The sequence below is a fragment of the Anolis carolinensis genome, chromosome 3 (genome assembly GCF_035594765.1).
Source record: "Anolis carolinensis isolate JA03-04 chromosome 3, rAnoCar3.1.pri, whole genome shotgun sequence".
NCBI lineage: Eukaryota > Metazoa > Chordata > Lepidosauria > Squamata > Dactyloidae > Anolis > Anolis carolinensis.
The window spans coordinates 207,383,033-207,410,154 of record NC_085843.1 but is presented as its reverse complement, the minus strand read 5'-3'; the positions used below and the strand labels follow the sequence as shown (position 1 = coordinate 207,410,154).

The window sequence follows — 27,122 nt, the reverse complement described above, 5'->3', positions numbered from 1 at the left end:
GGCAGCACAATGCCGTGCAAGTTTAATTAATGTTAATTTTATGTCATGGAAAGGAATGTATTCTCATATAAGCATATATATATCTGCAATCTCAGTTCCAGTTAGAAGGAGAAAGAAAAAATGGTGTCTCACCCGAATACTGACTGTCAAATAAAATAATCCCCTTCCATTTATAATACAGTTCTAGCATATCTAAGATTTTTATATTATTTTATATTATTCTAGTGTCACTTGAAGACAGGGAATATAAATTATGCCCTTTCTGTCTTCTCATTTCTAGATTTTAAAGAATTTCTGATAGGTTCTGAATCTATCACCATGTCTGATGAAATGCTCAGTTTTATTAAAGAAAGCAATGCTACACTGCTGAGTTTTGAAGAGATTCCAGAGCTTAGCATAGCTTAAGTCCACCCAAATAAGCTTCAAAGAAAAATATGAGCGCACAGTTGGTTCTCTGTGGTATTAAGCCAGTTCTGAACAACACAGGCATAGAACACCCATGAAGTTTACTCCATTTGTAATGCAGACCTCAGATGACACAATCAACAAAGTGATTGGGAACAGTATACTGCATAAATGATGAAATCATGGAGAAAGAGAGAATAGTAGTAACATCCCAGGAGCCTATTCTAACCGTTTGCCCTACTTGAAACACCAATCTAGTACTGTATTTAAGTAATCCAAGCACAACCTTTAGCACAACTATTTCTTTACTACAGACAAAAACGGTGACTGCACAATTTTTTTCTAACCATTCAACTTCATCAGAAGAACCCAATACATTTTTAAATGAATCATAAATGTACGGATACTAGTAAGGGTTGATGATTTTTCTTATCACAAAATATGTGTGTAGAAATTATGTGTTGTAATATTCTATGTACAAAGAAAATATGTCCAAATAGCATATATTGTTATTAAAGTTTCCCGTACAAAGCTCAATTTGGCAGTACCAGACAAAATGAAAAGGAGCAACAGCTCTAACACAGAAGTATCCAAGTCTGATATTTGGTTCCAAACCATTTGTTTGCTTTGTTTGGAAGATATTTTCATTGACTATGTATCCCTGAAGCCTATATACATTGGAACCAAATATCAGACTTGGATACTTTTGTGTTAGAGCTGTTGCTCCTTTTCATTTTGTCTGGTACTGCCAAATTGAGCTTTGTACAGGGAACTTTAATAACAATATATGCTATTTGGACATATTTTCTTTGTACATAGACCATCTTGTGTTTGTGTAGATACTTTACAAGTATTCTGGGATTTTGTATAGTTGTAATATTCCATTTCACAATATAACTTCAAAGGAGAAGAACAGGCATAATTTTATGCTCTGATAACCTAGGCCCCATCTACAATGAGATAATGCTGTTTGAAACTGCATTATATGGTCAATGCAGACTAATATAATACAATTTCAAACTTCATTATACAGCAGTGTACATGGGGCCCCAGATTCAACATAGCTGGATGTTCACACAGTTTTTTTTTAACTTTAGCATGAAAAGTATTGTAAAGTATTGTAAACTAAAGTTAATTAATATGTCAGCAGCAAACATATAGTCTTAAATGATTTTATATTCTTTATGGAGATTTAAATAAGTCTCTATTCTGATAGCCATTAATAACCAGGGGCTATTTCACACTAATAATTACAGGCAGTCCCCAAGTTATGGACAAGATAGGTTCTGTAGGTTTGTTCTTAAGTTGAATATGTAAGTTGGAACAAGTACATTTTTGAAGTGTAACTCCAGTCAATTATATACATATATACTGTATATTAGCTTTGAATAACATAGGGAAAGGTTAATACCCCCATGGTGTTTGTTTTGTCATCTGTGCCTAAGTTCAGAAGATCTCATCTCATTTTCTGTCCCCGTGAGACTTGGATTTTGAAAATATTGACTTGTAGAAATAAGGATTGGTGATAAACCTTCAGTGGAGACACCTTTTTCCTCCAATAACTCTTTCAAGAGTGAATTTCCCTTCCAAGGAGTAGATTTCTCTTTCTGTTGTCTTACTCCTGTTCTTAACTATGAGTTGTTTATAACTCAGGGACTGCCTGTATAGCACTATGATGCCCCTTCAATTGCCACAGTTTCATCTTTATGGAACTTTAGGATTTAGTTCAGTTTAGTTTATTTGATTCTAAGATGCCAATGTTTGTAAGACACACACTAATTTCAGTACCACCAACAGAAAAAAGCTTTGTTTATATACGAATACATATACATATAAGAATATACAGTATACACATACAGAATATATAGAGGGGGGAAAGGAGTATATAAAAAGCACCTGAACTCAATTTTAAGAGATGTCTTAAACGGGGGGAAAGCATGTCTTAAAATTGAAGAAATCCTGTAATTAGTTCTAATGCCTCACCAAACTACAAACTGTGTTCCATGTGATGCAGCCATGGAAACTGAAGTGCAATCATAACACTATGTAACACAATTTTTGTTCCTGAGTTATAAATGTCATAGTTGGTTCTATCCTAAAAACATGGAAAAAGTGAATATCTCCACCCATTTGAATATCTCCTAGACTAGAGTCTCAAACAATTCAACATAATTGGTGGCAGTCACAAAAACAAAGTTTCTGGAGTATAACAACTACTTTCAAAGTAAGCACTGCACAATTAAACAGGAAATAAAAATTTTAAACCAGGAACATTATTTTTTTCCAAATTTTATTACATAGTGTAATGCTAGAATTGTAGACTGTGAAAGGATCTCAACAATCGCTGCAAGTGGTTGATCAAACTGCTGAGCACTCAATTCTCCTGCTTCTGCTGTTGCTGTTGCGACTGCTGCCTGTCACTTCCTACTTATGCTGACCCTAAGGTGAACCTATCATGAGGTTTTTTCAGCAGGATTTGCTCTTCCTCTGAGGCTGAGAGTGTGACTTGCCCAAGGTGAGCCAGTAGGAAGTCAAACCCTGGCCTCTAAAGTGACAGCCCAACAGTCAAACCACAGCAACATGCTGGCTCTCACTAACACCCAAACCAAATAGTTCTTAGAGAAAAGAAGTCCTTTACTTTTTTGCCTAGTACAGGGAGTTCAGTTTACAAACAAGATAGGTTCTACAGCTTTGTTCTTAAATTGAATATGTATGTAACTTGCAACAGCTACATTTTTAAGTGCAACTCTAGCTATATATATAGTGAGAGAGAGAGCTTTGGATAGCATAGGGAAAGATGAACACCCCTGTGGTATTTGTTTTTCTGTCTGTGTCCCTGTTCAGAAGATTTCACTTTACATTCTGTCCTTGTGATGGGATTTTGAAAAAAAAATGGCTTGGTGTGGAAACAAGGATTGGAGATAAAGCTTCAGCTTTATTTATTTCATGTCAAAAACATTGCATAATAAATAAGTTTCAAACTGATAAAATTAAGGGATCAAAAGCTGCTAAATAGATTTAGACTAAAACAGCCAAAAGCAACTGCATTGTTTGTAGCTTTAAACAGTTCTTCCTCTGCGCATGAGTCTGGGCATTGTGGGCAAGCACATAAATGCGGAGTTGTTTGTTCTGCTCCACAGTCACACAAGGTGGAGGATTCTTATAGGTAGTGCCATTTTGCCAACTCCACTTCTTTCTGTTCATGGACTTCCACAAATTGGTTTGTCCCTGGAGGAAGACCCTTGTGGGGGGGCCATCCAGTTGGAATTGTCTGATTTTGCTGCCCAAAGGGATATTCCTGCGGCTGCTGGAGGAACATTTAAAGGAGTGGTGGTTCTCATAAAACTTTTTCTCGATTTAAGTCTACTGGGAAGAGGCTGGTAGCCATACAGTAGGTGGCTTTCACAGTGTACAACCATTTCTCTCACAATTGGCAGCAACTTCCAGTCGCACATGGGGGCGGCAATGCCAGCTAGCTTATAGAGTCTATCAACAGGCTTCAGCTGAGACATCTCTTCCCCATGATAACTCTTCCAGGAGTAAATTCTCCTTCTGAGGGCAGATTTCTCTCACCTCCTGTTGTCTCACCCCTGTTTTTAACCGAGTCTTTTGTAAGTCAGATGTTTGCAACTCAGGGACTGCCTGTATATAAATCTCTGGTTCCAGCAGGCTAGGAATATTTTTGAATTTAGTTACAAGGTTGTGTTATGTACAAAACTTTCACAACTAGTCTCACAGAAAACTACAGGACCTAACTAGAAATAAACAAGACAAAAACCCGAAAACACAGAAAGTACCCTCCAAAGAACTAACAATTATCCCAGCTTGTCACAACCCAGGCTGCAGAGCACCAATAACCATACACAGAGGCCAGAATCTATCTAATATCTTTATTGAAGGAATATATAAAGTTAATAAAAGCAAGTGTATGAAATAGTCCAGAATTAGTCCTTTCAGGAAAGGTCAAAATTAGTCCCAAGAAACAATGTCCAATATGAAATATTAAGGTCCAAAGTTGTAATCCAATAACCGAAACACTCACTTTGCCAAGCAAAGTGAGGGGAGATGACAAGGTCCTTTAGTCCATGAACTTGAGCAAGGCTAGAAGGTAACTTGATTCTTGGAACACAAAGCTTGATTCAAGGCAACAAGGAAACGAGGAGCAAGAACAAGATCCGTGGTAATTACTTGGCGAGGTCCGGGAAACAAGGCAAGATCCGGGGAGAAAAACAAGGCTGGGAACGAAGGCTTGGAACAGGAACAAAGGCTTGAGAGCAGGAGTAGCTGTCCACACACGCTGCTCCGGTAGCTGACGAATTGACTCCGCAAGATTCCTTCAAGAGCAAGGAACCTAAATAGGCCTCGTTTTCCCACCAGAGAACACTTCTCTGGGGAATCAGAAACGAAAGTCAATCTCTGTGTCCAGATGTATGACTCCCTAAAATTTCTCATGGGAGCAGGCTTAATCATCTGAATGCTTTGCTGCAATTCTCAAGCTCCTGCGATTAGCCTGCTGCACTCCTTTTTGCTGGAGATAATAATTACGGCGAGAAAAAGGGGGAGATTTTGACTCAGGGCTTGTTTGGCAGATTTCTGGAAGACAAACCTCCTCCAGGTGCAAGGGCTCCATTTCTGGCTGGGAAAGTTCCTTTTCTGGCTGAAATGGTGGGAAACCCAAGTTTTCCTCTTCATCTGTCACAACAGCACTAGGAACGGGACTACATGGCCCATGAGTCATCACACAGCTTTGCATGCTAACATTAGGCTTCTCATAGTTGACTTTTATCAGATACCTACATTATTTCTCTAGCAAAGTAGTAAACATTGTTCTGAGGATGCACAGTAAACACTGAACTGTATGAAATGAAGGTAGCTATCTCTTGTTCCCTATCTTCCTATTGCAACCATTTACAATATACAGCAGAGTCTCGCTTATCCAACATAAATGGGCGGGCAGAATGTTAGATAAGCAAAAATGTTGGATAATAAGGAGGAATTAAGGAAAAGCCTATTAAACATCAAATTATGTTATGATTTTACAAATTAAGCACGCAAAGCATTTTACTACAAATTGACAGAAAAAGCAGTTCAACACATGGTACTGTTATGTAGTAATTGCTGTGTTTACGAATTTAGCACCAAAACATCGCAATGTATTGAAAACATTGACTACAAAAATATTGACTACTGAAAGGCAGACTGTGTTTTATAATACAGAATGTTGGATAAGCGAGACTTTACTGTAGTAGGATTCCCTTATTCATGGAAGCAGTATCTACAGTTTTATTTATTCATGTCTGACAAAATATATGTTTCCCTAGACATTTTCTTTTTCCTCCAGCACACTCTATGGTATTCTTTGGGGAGAAGCCCTTCATTTCAATAGGATTTGCTATTATCTGTGGCTTTAAGTATCCATGCAAATTCTGGGATCTGATCTCTTGCAAAGAAGCAAGTCAACGTGTATATCAGTATTCCTTTTGCAAAGTTAATATTATTCGTGAAGGTAGTGTTTCAACTACTGAAACAAACATCTTATTACAGAACATACAATACAATTTCATTCTATCCAATGCAAGTCTTATATTCTTCCTATATAAGTCTTTTCACTAATAAGTCCCATAGAGTTCAATTGGGAGTTGTTCCTAGGGAAACATGTATACATGCCTACACCCAGTATTAGCTGGATTTTCATTAATAAGTAACCTTTCTCAACTTGCTAAATGCTACTCAGACTAGCATGAATGTACGAAACATTGAGCCCACATTACCAACACATTCTTTATCCTGGCACAGAAAATATTTTAAAAAATTTAAAAGACTTTTTATTCATACTGCAATACCAAATACATATGTTATTAAGCATTAGGGAAACAACAGAAGGAAAAGGTCATACCTATTTTAAAGGACTTAAATAGGTTTATAAAGAAGGCTAAAATTAATCAGAACAGCCATAATGTTGATATGAATTAAATGTGGCCTAATTCCTTTTTTTAGCCCCAACCAGATTTGATGCATTAAGAGGTTTCTATATGTGCTGACTTATTCTTGTTGGGACTGTAGTATTCAGGGCTGTATAAATTAAAATTCAAAATCTAAAAAGAGCGATAACTTTATATGTTTAGGTATGCTAGCTATGGGGGGCCCTGGTGGCACAGTGTGTTAAAGCACTGAGCTGCTGAACTTGCGGACCAAAAGGTCCCAGGTTCAAATCACGGGAGCAGAATGAGCACCCGCTGTTAGCCCCAGCTCCTGCCAACCTAGCAGTTCGAAAACATGCAAATGTGAGTAGATTAATAGGTACCGCTCCAGCGGGAAGGTAACGGCACTCCATGCAGTCATGCCGGCCACATGACCTTGGAGATGTCTATGGAAAACACTGGCTCTTTGGCTTAGAAATGGAGATGAGCACCAACGCCCAGAGTCAGTCACGACTGGACTTAATGTCAGGGGAAACCTTTACCTATGCTAGCTATTAGGCTTGCTCAAATAATTCGTTTTCCCCGTTAACCGTTATTAATTCGTTATTTTCGTTTGTTTTGAAGCAATTTTGAAGCATTGGTTGTCCACACGTCTGGATATCGCAATTTCGAATCGCGAGAGGCCGTTTTTCGTTATGTCGTCGTTTTCTTCGTTAGGAAAAAAAAGCTTTTGCAAATCACCCAAACCATTCAGGCCCTTTCCTTTTGCCCCTCAGCAAAAGGGGCGTCACGGGCTCAGCCAATGGGAGGGGGTGAGGGGGAAGGAGGCCGAGGAGGAGGAGGAGGAAGACGGAGGGGGGAAATGGCCGCCGCCGCCGCCTCGCCTCAGCTCAGGCCTGGTGTCTCTCTGAGGCGGGAAGGCGGCGGATGGAGCCGGGAATGGAGAGACCGAGAGAGACAGAGAGGGGCCCGGCGGTGAGGTTTTGACGTCTGTGCGAAGCTAGGCAAGTGGGGTTTATATATCTGTGGAAGGTCCAGGGTGGGAGAAAGAACTCTTGTCTGTGGGAGGCAAGTGTGAATGTTGCAATTGGTCACCTTGATTAGCATTGAATAGCCTTGCAGCTTCAAAGCCTGGCTGCTTCCTACCTGGGGGAATCCTTTGTTGGGAGGTATTAGCTGGCCCTGATTGTTTCCTGTCTGGAATTCCCATTTTCTGGGTGTTGTTCTTTTACTGTCCTGATTTTAGCTTTTCTGTAGCTAAAAATGTATATAAAATTGATTCTATAGGGAGGATAAATGATTGGATTTCAACTCCTACAGCTTGGCTTTCTCTGCCAATAATGGTACCCATCTTGGATATTGTAAGGGATTTTTTATTATTATTATTATTATTATTATTATTATTATTATTATTAGACCTTGCTCCCAGGAAGGTGCCTTCGCTGTGGCTCCCAACTTATCTATCTATCTACCTTTCCACATATTCTCCACATTGTGTGGATGTGTATGTATATTATATATATATACATGAGCCCCGATGGCGAAGTGTGTTAAAGCACTGAGCTGCTGAACTTGCAGACCGAAAGGTCCCAGGTTCAAATCCCGGGAGCAGAGTGAGTGCCCGCTGTTAGCTCCAGCTTCTGCCAACCTAGCAGCTTGAAAACATGCCAATGTGAGTAGATCAATAGGTACCTCTCTGGCGGGAAGGTAATGGCACTCCATGTAGTCATGCCGGCCACATGACCTTGGAGGTGTCTATGGACAACACTGGCTCTTGGGCTTAGAAATGGAGATGAGCACCAACCCCCAGAGTCAGACATGACTGAACTTAACGTCAAGGGATACCTTTACCTTTACCTATACACACACACACACAAACACACACACACATATGCAGGGACTATATATATATACACAGTATATATCACACACACACCAATTTAACAAAGTTACAGCCACAAAAACAAAGTTTCTGAAGTAGAACAATGACTTTCACAGTAAAGACAACCCAATTTAACAGGAAATAAGACTTTCAAACCAGGAACAGATTTCTGCAATTATTAAAAAATGGTTTATTATAAAAGCTATATAATCAGAGGATAAGGGAAACATTCCAAATTTTGGTGAGCTATCAGTGTTAAATGTGTTCTACCACTGTACCAAGTTTGAAGAAGATCACTCAAAAATTGAGGGTGGGAGAGTCCTGTAAAGTCCTCTCCCTCTGTGCTGTTTTTGGGAATTGCGCATGCGCGTCCGCCATTAACGAATTAATTTAGAAAATAACGAATTTTCGTTAATTTCGAAATTTTTTGGGGGCAAAATTCGGAAATACCTTCAAAAACGAAACGCTGCCCCCCTCTACTTTTGCAACGAGTTTAGAATCAAATTTTTCGTGGATCGATCAAGCCTACTAGCTATACAATATATTCGATGTTATTAATACATTTGATTTTAGCAAGGTCAAAATACATTACTTCAAAATACATTACTACGATGGTATCTGCAAGTAAGCCATTATGCTATTATACCTACACAGGGGACAGAGATTTCTCTGCTCTCGCAGCTAAAACATTTAATTGAAACAGACATTTGACAATTCATTGGTTGTGGGAAAGTTTTTTTTGTGGCAAGTGCAATATTTTTATCTGCACTGTTATGCTTTTAAATGATTTTATACTCTGTGTGTTTTAAAATGATTACTTACGATATATAAATGTATTTTACATTTCTCATCCTTCAGCTCTATCTTGTCTTACACTTCTAAGCTGTATTGAGTCCCATATTGAGACAAAGGTAAAATATAAAATAAGCAAGAAAGAATAGATTTCACAGCACAGCTCCTACACTATAATACTTTTTCAGGCTGACGCTAGAGAATTTCATGCAGGAGAACTGAGCTCCCAGCTACTATTTTATTATAGTAAACCTGTGTTACTACCTTTGAACTCTTTTCATCATGACCCTTAAGGCAAGAATAAATTAGTTTTCTAGCTGTCGGTCCTCAATTTTGTACTCTTTCATAATGCATGTCAAAGAATCACAGGGTTGGAAAGAACTACAAGGGCCATCTAGTCTAACATCTCCTGCAGGAATACACAATTAAACTGCTTCCAAGAAATCATTATCCAACATTGGCTTTAAGCCCTCTAAAGAAGGAGTTTCCACTTTCTTGCAGTGCATTCAATTCCACTTTAAACAGCTCTTACAGTAAAGAAATTATTTCTAATGTTTAGGTGGAATTGTTTTTCTCGTAATTTGAATCCACTGGTCCACATTCTACTCTCTGGAACAGCGGAAAACAAGCTTATTCCATGTATTACATGGCATCTCTTCAAATATTTACAGTTAAAAATGCTTTATAATTTCATCATCTCTGTCACTGGTGGACTTGAGAAATAGCACTATGTAACACTATTTTTGTTCCTGGGTTATAAATGTCATTTCCTAATGGGCTCTATCATAAAAACATGGAAAAATTTTGTTTTTGCAAGACATCCTGCAGCACATTTTGCTATAGTTTTTCAAGGAATATCTCACCGAGTCACAACCAATTCAACATAGTTTGTGGCCACCACAAAAACAAGATTTCTGGAGTATAACAACTACTTTCAAAGCAAGTACTGTACTGCACAATTAAACAGGAAATAACACTTTCAAACCAGGAACAGAACATTTTTCAAATGTTGTTATGTAGTGTAGTTTAAGAAGTACTATGTTTGAACTATCTGATTTGGGAGACCAGAAGGGTTCTTCTTCTATTTGCCCAGGACCCAAACCATGTCTGGGTCCATTAACCCAGGATGTTTTTCATCCTTTCTAGGTATCTGCCACAGACCAGCAACTAATAGCTCACAAACTGGTACTAATTCATGGACAACCATTTTGACCACTTTAAAAATGGATTTTCCCCTCTCAGTCATTGGCAAACTGTAACATACCTTTTGTCTAATTAAAGTTTAATACCCTATATTAGAAAGTTACACCAGCCCAAATCAAAGCTGGCCCAAGACATTTAGCTTAGTTGCAAGAGAGCAGAAAATGTCATCACGACCCACACACAAAGTCTTGTCACCTAAGATACATGGCCTGATGTTGTTGACCCATGAGGCAGAAACTCCCAGAAGAATCTCTCCTGATCTCCAACTGTAAAAACACAATAGTAAAGTAAATATGACACCCTAAATCTGCTATCAGTGACAACGACGTCAGCCAGTATTGAATTGTAGCACCAGCCCTGTCAACAAGTAATTATTAAAGATGGGATGCAACAATTTTCAGATGCATCCGGATGCATCTACACTGCAGCTTGGTACTGCTTTAACTGCCATTGCTCATTGCTATGGAATCCCAGGAATTGTAATTTGGTGAGGTACCAGCACTCATTGGCAGAGAAGGCTACAAACCTTATAAAACTGCAACTCCCATGATTCCACAGCATTAAACCTTGGCAATTAATGTGGCATCAAACTGCATTCATTCTATAGTGTAGATGCACCTTTAGTCCATGAAATCTTATGCTATAAACTTATTTCTCTCAGTCTCTAAAGTGCTACAGGATTCCTTTGTATACTAATATTCCAGATTAACATGACTAATATTGGAGCAAACATACCGATGACATATGATAATGTTATGTCACTGTATTGAATCAGATCTACAAGGAACTGTCATTATATCCTCATGGAAAATTGTTATACGATACCAAGAAGAAGGCGTGCGCCAAGCTAGATATTCACCACGCAATATATATGCAAAAACCATTCCAGCCATCCAAGAGCTCGCCTTATATCTCCAAAGACAGGTCCAACTACTAATGTGGCAAGAAGTAATCACCAGTGAGAATATCAGACCTGTTCCATTACAAAGGATATCTTTCATATCAGAACACAGTCGTTTTTTTAAAAAAAGAGGCAGGCCAATCATGTAAACTTGATCAACTAACCACTTACAAAGGAAGCTGATTTACAAGTCTGGTGACTAGCAAATAGCCAGGCACACCCACCAGCTTTGACAGATACCCAAATGCAAACAACCTCATCATGCAGGTTACATAAAAAGTACTCCATGCGTCTTTCATAACGCTGCACAATTGCTTCACCCAGAGGGAGAAGATAATTGGAGATCATTAAGCTGAAGCTCTATCAGCATCAAAGAAAAGGAAAATGAGATATGGGGCTCCCTTCAAAAGCCCTCTACTTGTTACAATATCCCTATAATATAGATCCTACCCCAAAGATCTGACCAGTAGCAACTGCAAAAAACAATTCAATAGGAAAGCCAGAAATCATGTCTCTATGAGGCTATCCCTTATCCAAAATGCTTGCAACTAGAAGTGTTCTGCATTTTTTTTTCAGATTTTGGAATACCTGTATTTTCCTATACTGTATGCACATAATGAGATATTGTACAGATGGGACTAAAGTCTAAACACAAAATTCATTTATGTTGTACACCTTCTATCTAAAGGTCATTTTATACTACTATTTTTATTATTATTTTATGCATGAAATAAAGTTTGTTTACACTAAATCACCAAAAAGCAGTTGCTAGCTCAGCCATCCGGCTAAGCAATTTTAGATTATTATTTTTTTGAGTATTTTGGATTTTGCATTATTAGATAAGGGACGCTCAGCCTGTAGTGACAGTTTTGTTTTCTGGTGATTCAATGTACATAAGCTTTGTTTCATGTCAAAATGAATTAAAATATTTTGTATACAATTACTTTCAGGCGATCCGTATCAGTATATATGAAACATAAATGAAACCCAAAGGAAATTTTATACATATTTTTAATAATTTTGTGTATGACGTAAGGTTTGTTTACACTGAACAACCGGAAAGCAAAGGACACTATCTCAGATACACATGTGGACAATTTTGGGTGGTTTCAGATTTCCAAATAAAAATGTTCTGTTCCATTCTGGCATTTCCCTTGGCCTTAGAACAGCATTTTCTCTAAAGCAAGAGGTGTTTCAGTTGTCATTTGACAGCCTCTAACCACAGGCAACTGGTGTAAGCAAAGAGTCTGGGAAAGCTTGTTTTGGAGCTATTTCTGTTTTCTAATTCTCAGGAGATACTTTCTGAGACACTTTCTACATATCTTCGAAGGCCAGGTGACTTGGGGTGAATCTGCACTATAGAATGAATGCGGTCTGACACCACTTATATGGCCCAATGCTATGGGATCCTGGGAGTTGTAGTCTGATGAAGCATCAGTATTCTTTGATAGAGAACATGATAGACCTTGTAAAATCCACCAATAGCATCGAGCAGTGGCAGTTAAAGTGGTGCCAAACTACATTCATTCTATGGTGCAGACTCACCCATATTTTTACAAATTTTCTCTACCAAAGTGTGCCAAGGCTTCACCAAACTACAATCCCAGGATTCAGTTGCAAAGGAGCCATGAATAGAATGACTTTACTGTCATTGTACATTGTACAACAAAATTAAATGCCATCCCCAATCACATTATAAATGACAGACAATGTTGTCTCCAACGTGCGTGGATGCACGTTTGGACAACATAACCACAGACTGCTTTGCCTGTTCCTCCCTCGGCATCTACACTGTGGAATTAATACAGTTTGACACCACTTTCACTACCATGGAGGAAAGATATAAAACAATTGAATATTGGAATAATTATTTGTTTGATCAAGTCCAATCAGACATGATAGCACTTATATTTCGAGATGATGTCCAGGAGGACAAGACAGAAGAAATGAAAGAGAAATGGTTGACCTACATGGAATGGATACAAAGCGGTGAAGCCAATGCAAATAATGTACAAAGACTAAGAAAAATGTATTCATGGTTAAAGATATAGAGGAAATGTGGTATGGGTATGGGGTGAGGGGTAGAAAAAAAGAGGAAAAAAGCAAAAAGAGTAACATCCTAAAGAGATGAACAGATAATATAGAAATTTTCTATGATATAAAATGTGTTTTAAGCATGAATTTTAAACACGTGTCCTTTGTTTCATCCCTGTTTTATATCTTGTAATATGTATTTTACAGAAATAAGTTTTAATATGTATCTTTTATAGAAATATATTCTACTGGACAGGTCTAACCACAATATCCAGTTCCCTTGTCTACCTTTGTCTTTTATCTTGTCACAGTTTGTTATTTCTCAGTTGGGTTCCACTAGATCCACTACCTTTTTAATACCGCTTTTTTCAGGGCCCTTATTAGGTTCCTGATGGTCTTGTCCTTACTTTCCAAGGTTTCTAACGGGAAAGGGTCAACTTTATTTATTTATAATTTATTTTGCCTTTTTTTTCAAATTGGCAACATTGATAAGCAGAGGCGAACCTTTTAAGTTTTTGGATTCATCAAGCCCCACATGTCACATGATGTGTTCAGCATACAGATAATCCAGACTAGGCCATAGTTGTCTACACTCTTTTTACATCTCAAATAGACTACTGCAACACACTCTACGTGGGGTTGCCTTTGAAGACTGTTCAGAAGCTTCAAATAAAACAACAGGTGGCAGTCAGATTGCTCACCGGAGTGATGTACAGGAAACATACAATCCCCCTGCTACCTCAGCTCCACTGGCTGCCAAACTCTCTCTTTGTCATTTTCGTCAAACCAGTCTTGATGTTTCTTAGTTTAGTATCCAATGGTTTCTTCGCAGGCTGTGATGATGGAAGTCTTCAGTTTGTTCCAAGGTTCCTCAATATTTTCAGGGTGCTCTAGAAATAGAAGATCCTTTAGTGTTGTCTGAAGAAGGGTTCATCTGGAGGGCTCTTGAAGGGCATGGATGTTCATTTTTCACCTTGTCTTTCTTCCTTGGAATTTTCATGTGGGGGCGATCTTGATGGCCATCATGGATCAGATTAACCTGTGGTCTGTCCAGCTGTTATCAGAGCCTGTCATGGCTCTTGTGAAAAGCACATCGTGGCAGTCTCTGGCATGTGTAATTACATAGTCTAAGAAATGCTAATGCTTTAACTGGGGGTGCTTCTATGGCAGTGCTTGTTTTTCTAGAGCATGTTGCTGATGACAAGGTTGTGTTCCTCACATTTGATGAGAAGCAGGATGCCATTCAAATTGCTGTTTCCAGCCCCACCTATGGCCAGTCTGCTACCAAGAACAATTCAAAATGTTGGATTTAGTCTATAAAGCCCTAAATGGTTCTGGCCCAGCTTACCTGTCCGAACGTATCTCCCTCTATGAAATGGTTTGGACATTAAGAGCTTCTGGGGATCTCAGTCTTGGTCCCTCCCCTTTCACAGGCGCAACTGGTGCGGACGAGGGATAGGGCCTTCTCAGTGGTGGCCCCTCGGCTATGGCACTACCTCCCCAACAACATTACATTAGCTTCCTCCTTCCTGGTTTTCAGAAAGCTAAAACTTGGCTGTAAAACCAAGCATTTGGGTGGTAGTTCAATCACAGTGCAATATGCCACCATGGAGTTAATATAAACAAATTTGACTTGGACTACGACTATGGGATTAAGTGCTATGTTTTAACAGTTTATTTAAATGTATTTATATGATTGTTTTAGGACAGAGGTCCCCAAACTAAGACCCGTGACCCGTGTGGCCGTCCATTTATCTGCCCCCCGCCCACAGTTTTAGACTTAGGCTCGCCCTAAGTCTAAAATGACTTGAAGGCACACAACAACAGCAATCCTAATTAACTTGACTATCTCATCAGTAGGAAACAGGTCCACACTTTGCATTTAAATCCTGGTAGGTTTATGTCGGTTAAAATTGGTCTTATATTTAAATATTGTTTTGTTCTTTCATTTTTTGTTTTGTTTTTTGCACTACAAATAAGACATGTGCAGTGTACATAGGAATTTCTTTGTATTTTTTTTAAAACTATAGTCCAGGCCCCCAACACTCTAAGGGACCGTGGACCAGCCCTCTGCTTAAAAAGTTTGAAGACCTCTGTTTTAGGATTTCAATGCTTAATGTGTTACGTATGTATTTTATATGCTTCTGTGCTACAATGTGGCACTGCACTTTTTTATTGTGTCAGAAGCGACTTGAGAACATGCTGTAAGTCCATTCTGGTGTGAAAGACTCGGCCGTCTACAGCGACGTTGCCCAGGGAATGCCCGGATGTGTTACTATCCTGCTGGGAGGCTTCTCTCATGTCCTGCAAGCTAGAGCTGCCAAACAGGAGCTCACCCCATCTCGTGGATTCGAACTGGCAACTTTCAGATCAGCAGTCCAGCTGGCACAAAGGTTTAACCCATTGGGCCACCTATTGAAGCCTCTGACTTGAAAGTTGGGTTGCTGACCTGAAGGCTGCCAGGTTCAAATCCCACCCGGGGAGAGTGCGGATGAGCTCCCTCTATCAGCTCCAGCTCCATGCGGGAAGGCTCCATGAGAGAAGCCTCCAGCAAGGATGGTAAAAACATCAAAACATCCAGGTGTCCCCTGGGCAACGTCCTTGCAGAAAGCCAATTTTCTCACTCCAGAAGCAACTTGCAGTTTCTCAAGTCGCTCCTGACACGAAAAAAAACCCTATTGAATTGTGTTGTCGAATGCTTTCATGGCCCGGATCACAGGGTTGTTGTATGTCTTTCGGGCTGTGTGGCCATGTTCCAGAAGTATTCTCTCCTGACGTTTCACCCACATCTATGGCAGGCATCCTCAGAGGTTTATCCATGCCTCACAACCTCTGAGGATGCCTGCCATAGATGTGGGCGAAACGTCAGGAGAGAATACTTCTGGAACATGGCCACACAACCCGAAAGACATACAACAAACCTACTGAGTTATTGAATAATCCTAATTGAACAGTATTGCGAAACTGGAAGGTGGTCTGAGTCCCCTTTTGGTTGGAGATCATGCAGGGTAAAAACCCTGCTATTACAGACCGTGCTATTATGTCTTATGTACGTAATGAAAATGGCTTTTCAAAAAAATAAAACTTTCCCTGCTGTGGCTCTATGCTATGGAATCCTGGGAGTTTTAGGTAGTCAAGATCACCTCTTTTTTTGGTCAGGACCTTGTAAAACTGCAGCTCCCAGGACCCCATAGCATGGAAGTGGTGTCAAAACAGTATTCATTCTACAGTCACGCCCTTTGGAGAGGAAACCCTGCAAAAGGGCAGAGGTGAAAGGGGCAAAGTCTAGGTAAACACAACCTAGGAGTCTGGGAAGAGAAGAGCCCCTTCCTTCCCTGGTCTTGGGAGCAGCGGTGAAGGCGCGCCTGCCTTGGGAGGAACTGTCACTGCAATTGCTGTTTGCAAAGAGAGGGCGAAGGGGGGAAACTAGGCAAGGGCTCTGCCGGAGCGCCTTCCCCGCTGCCAGGCCGCTTCCTGGCCCGGCTCGGCCCCTCCCTCGCTTCCCCTCCCCGCGGCCAATGCCTCACCTCAAGGTGGGCCCCACGCAGGCCGTCTCGGTGCTCTCAATCTCCTGCAGGATCCGCTCGTGCTCTGGCAGGCTCTCCGCCATCTTTGCCGCGGAGGGAGGGGAGGGAGCGGAGCAAGGAGGGGAGGGGGCGGGGCCTGGAGGGACGCGGCCAATCAGAGAGCGGGAAGCCTCCCGGGCGTGTCTCCCCTCCTGCAGGTGTAAAAAAAGGCGGGCGGGGGCGGGGCCTGGAGGAGCAGGGCCAATCAGAGAGCGGGGAAGCCTCCCTGGAGTGTGTCTCCCCTGCTGCAGGTGGAAGGCCGGATGGGCATTCCCTTCCCAGGCAATCCAGGATCCAGACCTGATCACCTGGGGGAATGAGATGCGAACTGAGCAGAGCATCCCAACACTGGTCACATGAGATATCAGGTGGAAATAACAGTGGAACTCTCTGCCCCAGACTGTGGTGGAGTCTCCTTCTTTGGAGGCTTTTAAGCAGAGGCTGGATGGCCATCTGTCGGGGGTGCTTTGAATCAGATTTTCCTGCTTCTCTACGATTCTATGATTCTATGATTCTAAGAAACATTAACAACCTTAGGTATGCAGACAGGCCTGTAGCGGGGGGGGGGGGGGGGGTAGGGGTTCAACCCCCCCCCCCCCCGAAATTTTTCAGGTTAAAAAAAAACCTGGTTTACTCATGAATTTTAACTGGTTAACCAAATCCCCATGCTAAGTCTATAAGACGTAAAACATTAAGAGTCACTCCAGGCACTATCTCAAGCAGATATTAACAGGTCTGAACCCGGTGGGTGGGTGGGTCAGGGGTTCACCCCCCCCCCAAATTTTCAAAACCCCTCCCAAAAATTTTTTTCTGGCTACGGCCCTGTATGCAGATGATACCACTCCGATGGCTGAAAGTGAGGAAGAGCTGAGGAGCCTTATCACCAAGGTGGAAAAAGAAAGTGCAAAAGCTGGGTTGCAGTTAAACATCAAGAAAACCAACATTATGGCAACCACACCTATTGACAACTGGCAAATAGAAGGAGAAAACGTGGAGGCAGTGACAGACTTTATATTTCTAGGTGCGAAGATCACTGCAGATGCAGACTGCAGCCAGGAAATCAGAAGACGTTTACTTCTTGGGAGGAGAGCAATGGCCAACCTTGACAAAATAGTGAAGAGCAGAGACATCACACTAGCCATGAAGGTCCGCATAGTCAAAGCAATGGTATTTCCCATAGTAACCTATGGATGTGAGGGCTGAACCATAAGGAAGGCTGAGCGAAGGAAGATAGATGCTTTTGAACTCTGGTGCTGGAGGAAAATCCTGAGAGTGCCTTGGACCGCAAGAAGATCCAACCTGTCCATCCTCCAGGAAATAATGCCCGGCTGCTCACTGGAGGGAAGGATATTGGAGGCAAAATTGAAGTATTTTGACCACATCGTGAGAAGACAGGAAAGCTTGGAAAAGATCATGATGTTGGGGAAAATGGAAGGAAAAAGGAAGAGAGGCCGACCAAGGGCGAGATGGATGGACGGTATCCTTGAAGTGACTGGCTTGACCTTGAAGGAACTGGGGGCGGCGATAGCCGACAGGGAGCTCTGGCGTGGACTGGTCCATGAGGTCATGAAGAGTCGGAAACGACTAAACAACTGAGCAGCAGCATCCTTAGTTTATTCGGAATTCCAACTAGAATACAATAACTATTCAATTAGCGCTGAGGCTACAGAATGAACAGGGGGCAGCCAGGAAGACACAGCTCCATTGTGTCTCCTGCAGCATCAGCCTGGAGCCCCTCTGTATATACAATACAATAACAATATGTTATTATTATTATACAATACAGTTTTATATATATATATATATATATATATATATATATATATATATATATATTGTAATAATATTATATTATATATTATTATTAATAATATACAATATCAGAATTTTAACATTCATACTCTTTAAGTTGTCCTTGATAGAGTCCCAGTTTGTTTGTTTTTTTTGGTTTGCCATAATTGTTTGATAATAGATATGTTAACCTATCCATATTCATAATTTCGAGTAATTTGGTGTACCACCTGCTAATTTTCAGGGTGTCTTTATCTTTCCATAACTTAGCATACACCATCCTTGCAGCTGTAACCAGATACTTAAATAAACTTTCTTTGTTTTTGTTTTCTTTGATATCTAATACTCCTAATAAATAATATTTAAAACACAAATCTAAAGTATATACATAAATGTGGAGGCTGGATGTAATGGGGGGGGCAGAGGTGAAAGGTTTGACATATATATATATATACATTCACATAATATATATATTCACACATCGCTCTATATATGTGGTTCCATGTTACCTGTCATTTCTTGTTTCTTTCCCCCTTTTTAATTTTTTTTGTCTATTTGTTTTTCTTTGTTTTTTGGGGGTTTTTTTTCTATTGACTATTTCTATTGGGGAGCACAAGGTTTATGTTATGTTATTGTTTTTATATGTCATTTCTACTTTTTTTTCTTGAATCATTTTCTTGGAAAAAACACTAATAAAAAATAATATACAATATAATAATTATACTTTATTTATAACCCGCCCTATCTCCTCAGTGGCACAGTGGGTTAAATCATTGAGCTGCTGAACTTGCAGACCGAAAGGTCAGCGGTTTGAATCCGGGGAGCGGAGTGAGCTCCCGCTGTTAGCCCCAGCTTCTGCCAACCTAGCAGTTCAAAAACATGCAAATGTGAATGGATCAATAGGTACCGTTCAGTGCCGAAAACAAACAAATAACAAATCTAAACAGTGGATAAAACAATCTCAATATAAAATTATAAAAACTGACCGAAAAAAATAATCACAAATTTAACTCAAGTAAACATAACACATCACAAACATTTACAACATGATAATTAAAAATATATATATATATAGAAATAATAGCACTGTAATATAATAATACTAATATATTTTATATAATATTAATAATGTTGTAATATATTATATATTATATATTATATATACTACAACTTATGTTATAATACAATATATTGTATAATACTAATAGTAGAACATACTGGTGGTATACGTGTTATGGTATAATAATATAGTACAATATAATAATAATATTGTTATTATATTATATATTATATATAATACTAACTTGGGTATCCGGTGTTTGAAAAAGTTGATTTTTTAATTTTACAAAATGCATAAGGTTGTGGGTGAACTACAGCTCACATCATGCCAAGTAACCCCCCAGAAACTCCATCAGTACTTAAAATTTATTATGTTGGGCAAGTTTGCTCTAGATGCATCATTGGTGGGGTTCAGTGTGCTCTCTTGCTGCAGGGTAAACTACAACTCCCACCATGATGAGTTGGTCCCCTCAAATGCCTCCAGTAGGTTGAGTTAGTCATGGGGGTTCTGAGTGCCAAGTTTGGTCCAGGACCATCATCAGAGGCTGTCACAATTTCTCTGGTTGTGGGTGTGAACTGCAAGTCCCAGAAAGGAAGGTCAGTTCCCTCCAAACCTCTCCAGTAATCAAATTTCGGCATATCAGGTATGTGTGCCAAGTTAGATCCAGATCCATCAAGGCTGAAGTTATAGGCCAAGGGTCCCCAAACTAAGGCCCGGGGGCCGGATGCGGCCCTCCAAGGTAATTTACCTGGCCCCCGCCCTCATTTATAATATATGTTTATATCAGTTTTAATAATATAATATATTGTATATACATATAATATTGATAATAATATTATCATTTTATACAATACAAAACTAATAATAATATCATATAATAATAATAATTATATGTTATATATTACATATAATATTACAGTATAGTGGTATAGTTCAATATAGTACAATGCTAATATTGTGCTATGCTAATAATATAATATATTGTATGTACATACAGCTGTTCTGAGTTCCCTTCGGGGTGAGAAGGGTGGGATATAAATGTAGTAAATAAATGTAGTAAATGATTTTGGACTTAAATAAATAATTCTGGACTTAAGCTTGCCCAAAGTCTGAAATGACTTGAAGACACACAACAATAACAACAATCCTAATTAACCTGACTATCTCATTGGCCAGAAGCAGGCCCACACTTCCTATTGAAACCCTGATAGGTTTATGTTGGTTAAAATTATTTTCATTTTTAAATATTGTATTGTTCTTTCATTGTTATTGTTGTTGTTTTGCACTACAAATAAGATATGTGCAGTGTGCATAGGAATTTGTTCGGTTTTTTCCCCCAAATGATAATTCGGCCCCTCAACAGTCCGAAGGATTGTGGACCGGCCCTCTGCTGTAAAAGTTTGAGGACCCCTGCTATAGGCAATCTACCCCATATAATATGTAAAGGGAGGGTGGGGATGTTGCTCTGTGGATGTAGGTGAACTACAACTCCCCCAAATCAAGGTGAATTTCCCCCAAAGACCTCCTATATTTTTTGCTGATCATGGGGGCTCTGTGTGCCAAGTTTGGTCCAATTCCATCTTTGGTGGAGTTCAGAGTTCTCATTGATTGCAGGTGAACTATACATCCCAGCACTTACAACTCCAAAATGTCCAGGCCAATTCACTTCAAAACCATGTTTAAATCTTGAAACTATGATATTAATTCCACTTGTAAATTCTCTGTAGATATTTGTTCTGGGAAACCTGACAGTCTTAAGTTCTTTCTCCTTTGTCTGTCTGATAACTCAGCCACTTTAAGTCTTAAAGCTGCAATTGCATCCTGATTTTCCTGCGATCTTTTCTCAGTCTGTTTGAGTTTTTAAAATTATTTTATTATCTTGTTGTATTGTCTTCATTTGTTTCAATAGCATGTCAACCTTTGGATTCAAGGACTCTGATAGCTCTGTAATCATTTGTTGAAAGTTTTGCAGCTCCCGTTTGGACGCCATTTTTGGCTGTCTTCCTGGTTTTATTCTTGCTTATCTTACTTGATAAAGTCTCTTTCCCCCAGTTTTTCTACTCTAGAGAGAAAGTTTGTCGGCTGTGGGGGCCTCCTATGTAGATTTATCTATAAACTGACTGCTAAATTAGTACTTATATCAGGCTCTGGACTTTATTTCCATTTGTATCTCCAGAGAGTCAGGAACTGCTTCCTCTTATCCAGGCATGCACAGAACCTCCACTACAACTATAAATCCTCCAAAGACTTCCAGTATTTTTTCTTGGTCATGGGGGTTCTGTGTGCCAAGTTAGTTCCAGGTCCATCATTGGAGGAGTTCAGAGTGCTCTTAGATTGCAGGTGAACTATACATCCCAGTACCTACAACTCAAAATCATGGTGAATTCTCCCCAAACCTCTCTAGTATGTTCAGTTGCTGATCAATTCCTCTGTTTGCTGTGTACCACAGAAACAAATAGGAAAGGGTTATGCGAGCAGCAGTTGCCAGGGTCATGCAAATTCCACAAATGGAGAGAGTACAAAACACTGGGATGTCTGTGGTGGAGGAAAAACAGAAAATCTAGGATGAAATTGTCCCCGTATGAAAGCCTTCACTTGAGTGGTGGGCAGTATGGGGTTTGTGGAGGACATTGGCAGGGCTTTTGGACATGTTTACGACACTCTCCATAACTTGCAATGTCATTAGAGGGAGGGCCATTGGTAGCTCCTGAGTAGTGGGAGCTATAGCTGTTTGTGGAGGTAGGAGCTTGTCTGTGTAAATGGACATCCCAGCCACACATATACATATTTTCACTTTTGTTATGTGTATAGATTATATATACTATAACTTATGCTATAATACAGGGGTCCCCAAACTAAGGCCCGTGGGCCGGATGCGGCCCTCCAAGGTCATTTACCTGGCCCCTGTCCTAAACTTCAGACTTCAGGTTAGCCTCAGTCTACCTGGTCTTTGGAGGTCTCTTTGCTTAGCTACAGCCTTATGAGATCATCTGGATGGTCTTTGAAGGTCTCTTTGCTTAGCTACAGCCTTATGAGACCATCTAGATGGCTTTTGGAGTTCACTTTCCTTACCTATGGTCCTATGAGTCTGTCTAAATGGTCTTTGAGAGTCCCTTTCCTTATCTATGATTTTATGAGATTGTCTAAATGGCCTTTGGGGGCCCCTTTTCTTACCTATGGTCTTATGAAACCATCTGGATGGCCTTTGAGCGTCCCTTTCCTTATCTATGGTATTCTGATGGCCTGATGAGATCATCTAGATGGCCTTTGAGAGTCCCTTTCCTTACCGATGGTCTTATGAGACTATCTAGATGGCCTTTGGAGGTCTCTTTGCTTACCTATGGTCTTATGACACCGTCTAGATCAGGGGTCCCCAAACTAAGGCCCATGGGCCGGATGCGGCTCTCCAAGGTCATTGACCTGGCCCCTGTCCTAAACTTTAGACTTAGGGTTGACCTAAGTCTGAAATGACTTGAAGGCACACAACAACAATCCTAATTTTGGACTATTTCATCCTCATCCGGCCCCCCAGCAGTCTGAGGGACTGTGAATCGGCCCACCACTTAAAAAGTTTGAGGACCCCTGCTATAATACAATATATTATATAATGCTAATAGTATAATATACTGGTGGAAAGCAAGGAAAGAAAGCTGCATATCAGAACAAACATACAATAAGTAAACAACAGGATTATATAAATTACTAGAGGAGTCTTGAAGGAGGTTGTAATTTCCAGCACAGATAGAGGGGGCAGAGACAGGAAAACAAGCACCGCAGGGGTGTTAACCCTTCCCTATGCTATGAAAAGCTTATATAAATGTGTGTGTTTGGGTGTGGCTGGAGTTACACTTTAAAAATGTACTTGTTTCAATTTATATACAAATTCAACTTAAGAACAAACCTACAGAATGTAACATGTTTGTATGACGTAATTTATATGCAACTGTGTCCAAAAGTGCATCAATGCTGTAGATGACATCACTTTAACATCCATGGCTCAGTGCTATGGAATCATGGGAGTTGTAGTTTTACAAGCTCTATAATCTTCCCTCTCAAAGTGTTGGCATTTAACCAAACTATCTTTTCCCAGGAAAAAGGAATGGAGAAAACAGAAAAATGCATTGAAAGTGAATAATAGAATCATAGAATAAAATCAGAATAAGAGTTGGAAGAGACCTCATGGGCCATCAAGTCCAACACCCTGCCAAGAAGCAGGAAAATCTCATTCAAAGCACCCCCAACAGATGGCCATCCATGAAAATGAACAAAATCTGGCTACCAGTATTAAAAAACTCAAAAATCAGAACAGTAGATGGAAAGCAACACTCTGAGGGCAGAGGAGCCCCAGGGATGGCTAATGACTTTGAACAAAGATGCCCCCCAGGCAAGAGACAAACCTTTCCAATGCTAGTAATTAGGGTGATTAACTGCAACATTTACGCTGGCTTCCAACTGACAAAGGACTCTTGTCACACCCTGGACTCTCCACAGATATATATTTACCTTCTTTGCCCAGTTTCTCCATGCCTCACAACCTCTGAGGATGCCTGCCATAGATGTGGGCGAAACATCAGGAGAGAATACTTCTGGACCATGGCCACACAGCCCGAAAGACATACAACAACCATCTATCCTCTGTTTAAAAGTTTCCAAAGAAGGAGCCTCCACCACACTCTGAGGCAGAGAGTTCCACTGCTGAACAGCTCTCAGGAAGTTCTTCCTAATGTTCATGTGGAATCTCCTTTCCTGTAGTTTAAAGCCGTTGTTCCGCATCCTAGTCTCTATGGCAGCAGAAAACAAGCTTGCTCCCTCCTCCCTGTGACTTCCCCTCACATATTTATACATGGCCATCATGTCTCCTCTCAGCCTTCTCTTCTGCAGGCTAAACATGCCCAGCTCTTTAAGCCGCTCTTCATAGGGCTTGTTCTCCATGCCCTTGATCATTTTAGTCGCCCTCCTCTAGAGACATTCCAGCTTGTCAACATCTCCCTTAAATTGCAGTGCCCAGAATTGAACACAGTATTCCAGGTGTGGTCTGACAAAGGCAGAATAGAGAGGTAGCATGACTTCCTTGGATCTTGACACTATACTCCTATTTATGCAGGCCAAAATCCCATTGGCTTTTTTTGCCGCCGCATCACAATGTTTGCTCATGTTTAACTTGTTCATGAGGACTCCAAGATCTTTTTCACACGTACTGCTGTCAAGCCAGGCGTCCCCCATTCTGTATCTTAGTATTTCATTTTTTCTGCCTAAGTGGAGTATCTTGCATTTGTTCCTGTTGAACTTCATTTTGTTAGTTTTGGTTCATCTCTCTAATCTGTTAAGAGGGGTGGAAATCCTCAGTCGCTTGCTGAGCTACCACACATAGTGAGTTTCTTGGTTAAGTGAAAAAACTCCCACCCTGGCAAAGGTAAAAGGAATGCAACAATGACTGCTGCAGCCCTTTCTTATTTCTAAGACAACTTTATGAAAACCTGATATAAAAAGTGCTTCACCACCTTATTTACATTATATGATGATGCACAGATATTACAGGGCAAATTAATAGCCTTATACTAATCATTTCTGCAGCGTAATGTCTTCGTAAATCGATACACGCAAGTACAGCCATGTTATTTTAAAATACTCCCATGAGCTACTATAAATAAACTTGAATATGATACCATGTAATTCGATATACATTATGACAAACAAAATATGAAGAGCTTTGCCTTCTTTTTGGTTGCTAATTGCTGTATATTAACACAGGGTAAGTTGATTATCTATTACAAATGTCAGATATTTCTGTATTTAATTATGTAGACTTCTCTAGAAGCATGCATATGTTTAATAGGCAATTTATATATGACGTCCAACCCCATCCCCCCAAAAAACAACATTATTTGTTTCTCAAACATAAGAGCAGAAGATATAAGAGATATAAATATATAGTCATAAATCAACACTTCGGCTGTTAGCAAAAAACTGTTAGCCATACCACTACAAAGATAGTCCTAAAACAAATAATTCCATCACATATTTTGATCAGAGAGTGGAATGAGAGAAGCATTTTTTTAAAGAACAGTCTTAACATCCTGAACCTAAGCACTTTTCATGGCAATAATATGATTAATTGAAAACAAAGAATGTATTTTCAGCTTTGGGATGTCAACCTGGTTTATAACTAGGTCTGTTTTTACTAAAATAAGAAAAAATAGTATAATTGCTCTGAATATTTTACAACAAACCCAACTGAAGGAGCATAAAGTACATTCTTGGCAGGGGATACTTACCCTAAAGTGATTCCCAGGGGCAGCTCCAAGTACTTAATCTCACCAAGGACTGTTTCATACACATTATCTTTGTTTTCTTCCACGCAAAATCCATCTGCGTTAGGACTGGCATTGGCAGCCATGGTAAAGCACTAAACTGTTCTAGGCATAAAGGGAGGACTGTCTTCTTTTAATATCACCGGAATGAAAGGCTCTCTCGCCAGCAAAAGGAGAAAGCAAATCCTGATTTGACATCGGGCGTCCTGAAGACATTCTGCCCACAAATGTGACACAGCTGTTGTCATCCTGCCTGCTATAAGTAGCCTTCTCCTTATGACCCCAGACTTATTATGACGCCAGATCTGTTTCATGCCTACCTATTTTAATGTAGCCAAGAAGCAATCAATCAAAATGCTGGATATTTATTCTATATAGCCATAAAGCCTGGAAATGTTGGGAAGTTATACAGCAACTCCCACCCACCCCCAGCTGGCAGAGCCATCAATCATGTTAGATTGGCATTTTGGGAGTTGCCATATTTATTTATTTATTTATTTATTTATTTATTTAGGATATTTCTACCCTGCCTTTCTCCTCAATGCAGCTTACAGCATACCAGCATATAAAACCCATCAAACAGAAATACATAAAAAGGTAAAACGATAATAAAAAATCAATCAATAAAATCCATAAGATAAGATAAAAGCAATAGCCTCCTCCCTGTGTATGCCCCCCTATGTACCAACATTAGCATCCCCAATGATGATGATGATAAACAACATATTAAAATTATGTAAACAACAATCCAAATACATCGATAATAAGTATAAAACATCCTAAAATGAACAGTTTAAAACAACAATAATATATATTCACATATCCTCCCATACTTCAATTAAAGGCCTTATTAAATAGAAAGGTCTTGACCCCCTTCCTAAAGCTGAGAAGGGATGGAGCAGCTCTTAATTCTTTAGGGAGAAAGTTTCAGAGTACTAGAACAGCACCCGAGAAGGTGCCTTCTCATGTTAAGCGTAATCACATACTGGTGTTTCCCCGCTAGATCTAAGTTCGTGCCCTGGGGTGCATTGGGGGACACAATACTCCAGGAAAGCTAGACCAAAGCTGTATAGGGCTTTATAGGCGATGACCAGCACCTTGAATTGAGCCCAGAACCGGAAGGCAACCAATGAGCAGCTTCAGGATAGGCATACCCATCAGAAGCCTGGCCTAGAGCACATTGCAATAGTCCAGTCTGGATGTAACCAATGCATGCACCACTGAGGCCAGGTCCAATGCGTCCAGGAATGGGTGCA

At 40.0% G+C, this 27,122-nt stretch overlaps 1 protein-coding gene across 6 annotated transcripts in view; it reads right to left on the bottom strand.

Annotated features, from left to right (window-relative positions):
- exoc6 (exocyst complex component 6) overlaps window positions 1-26,081 on the bottom strand; it is a 139,601-nt gene extending 113,520 nt beyond the window's left edge. For 3 of the 6 annotated variants that reach the window (XM_062976153.1, XM_062976154.1, XM_062976155.1), the window contains exon 1: window positions 16,666-16,808. In XM_062976153.1, the coding sequence (XP_062832223.1) occupies window positions 16,666-16,748 (83 nt within the window). In that variant the 5' untranslated portion in view covers window positions 16,749-16,808. Of the gene's footprint in view, window positions 1-16,665; window positions 16,809-25,830 lie in introns of those variants that run through there. The other 3 variants (XM_008115337.3, XM_003223776.4, XM_016995337.2) reach the window with 2 other exon arrangements.
- Between the last annotated feature and the right edge of the window lie 1,041 nt (window positions 26,082-27,122).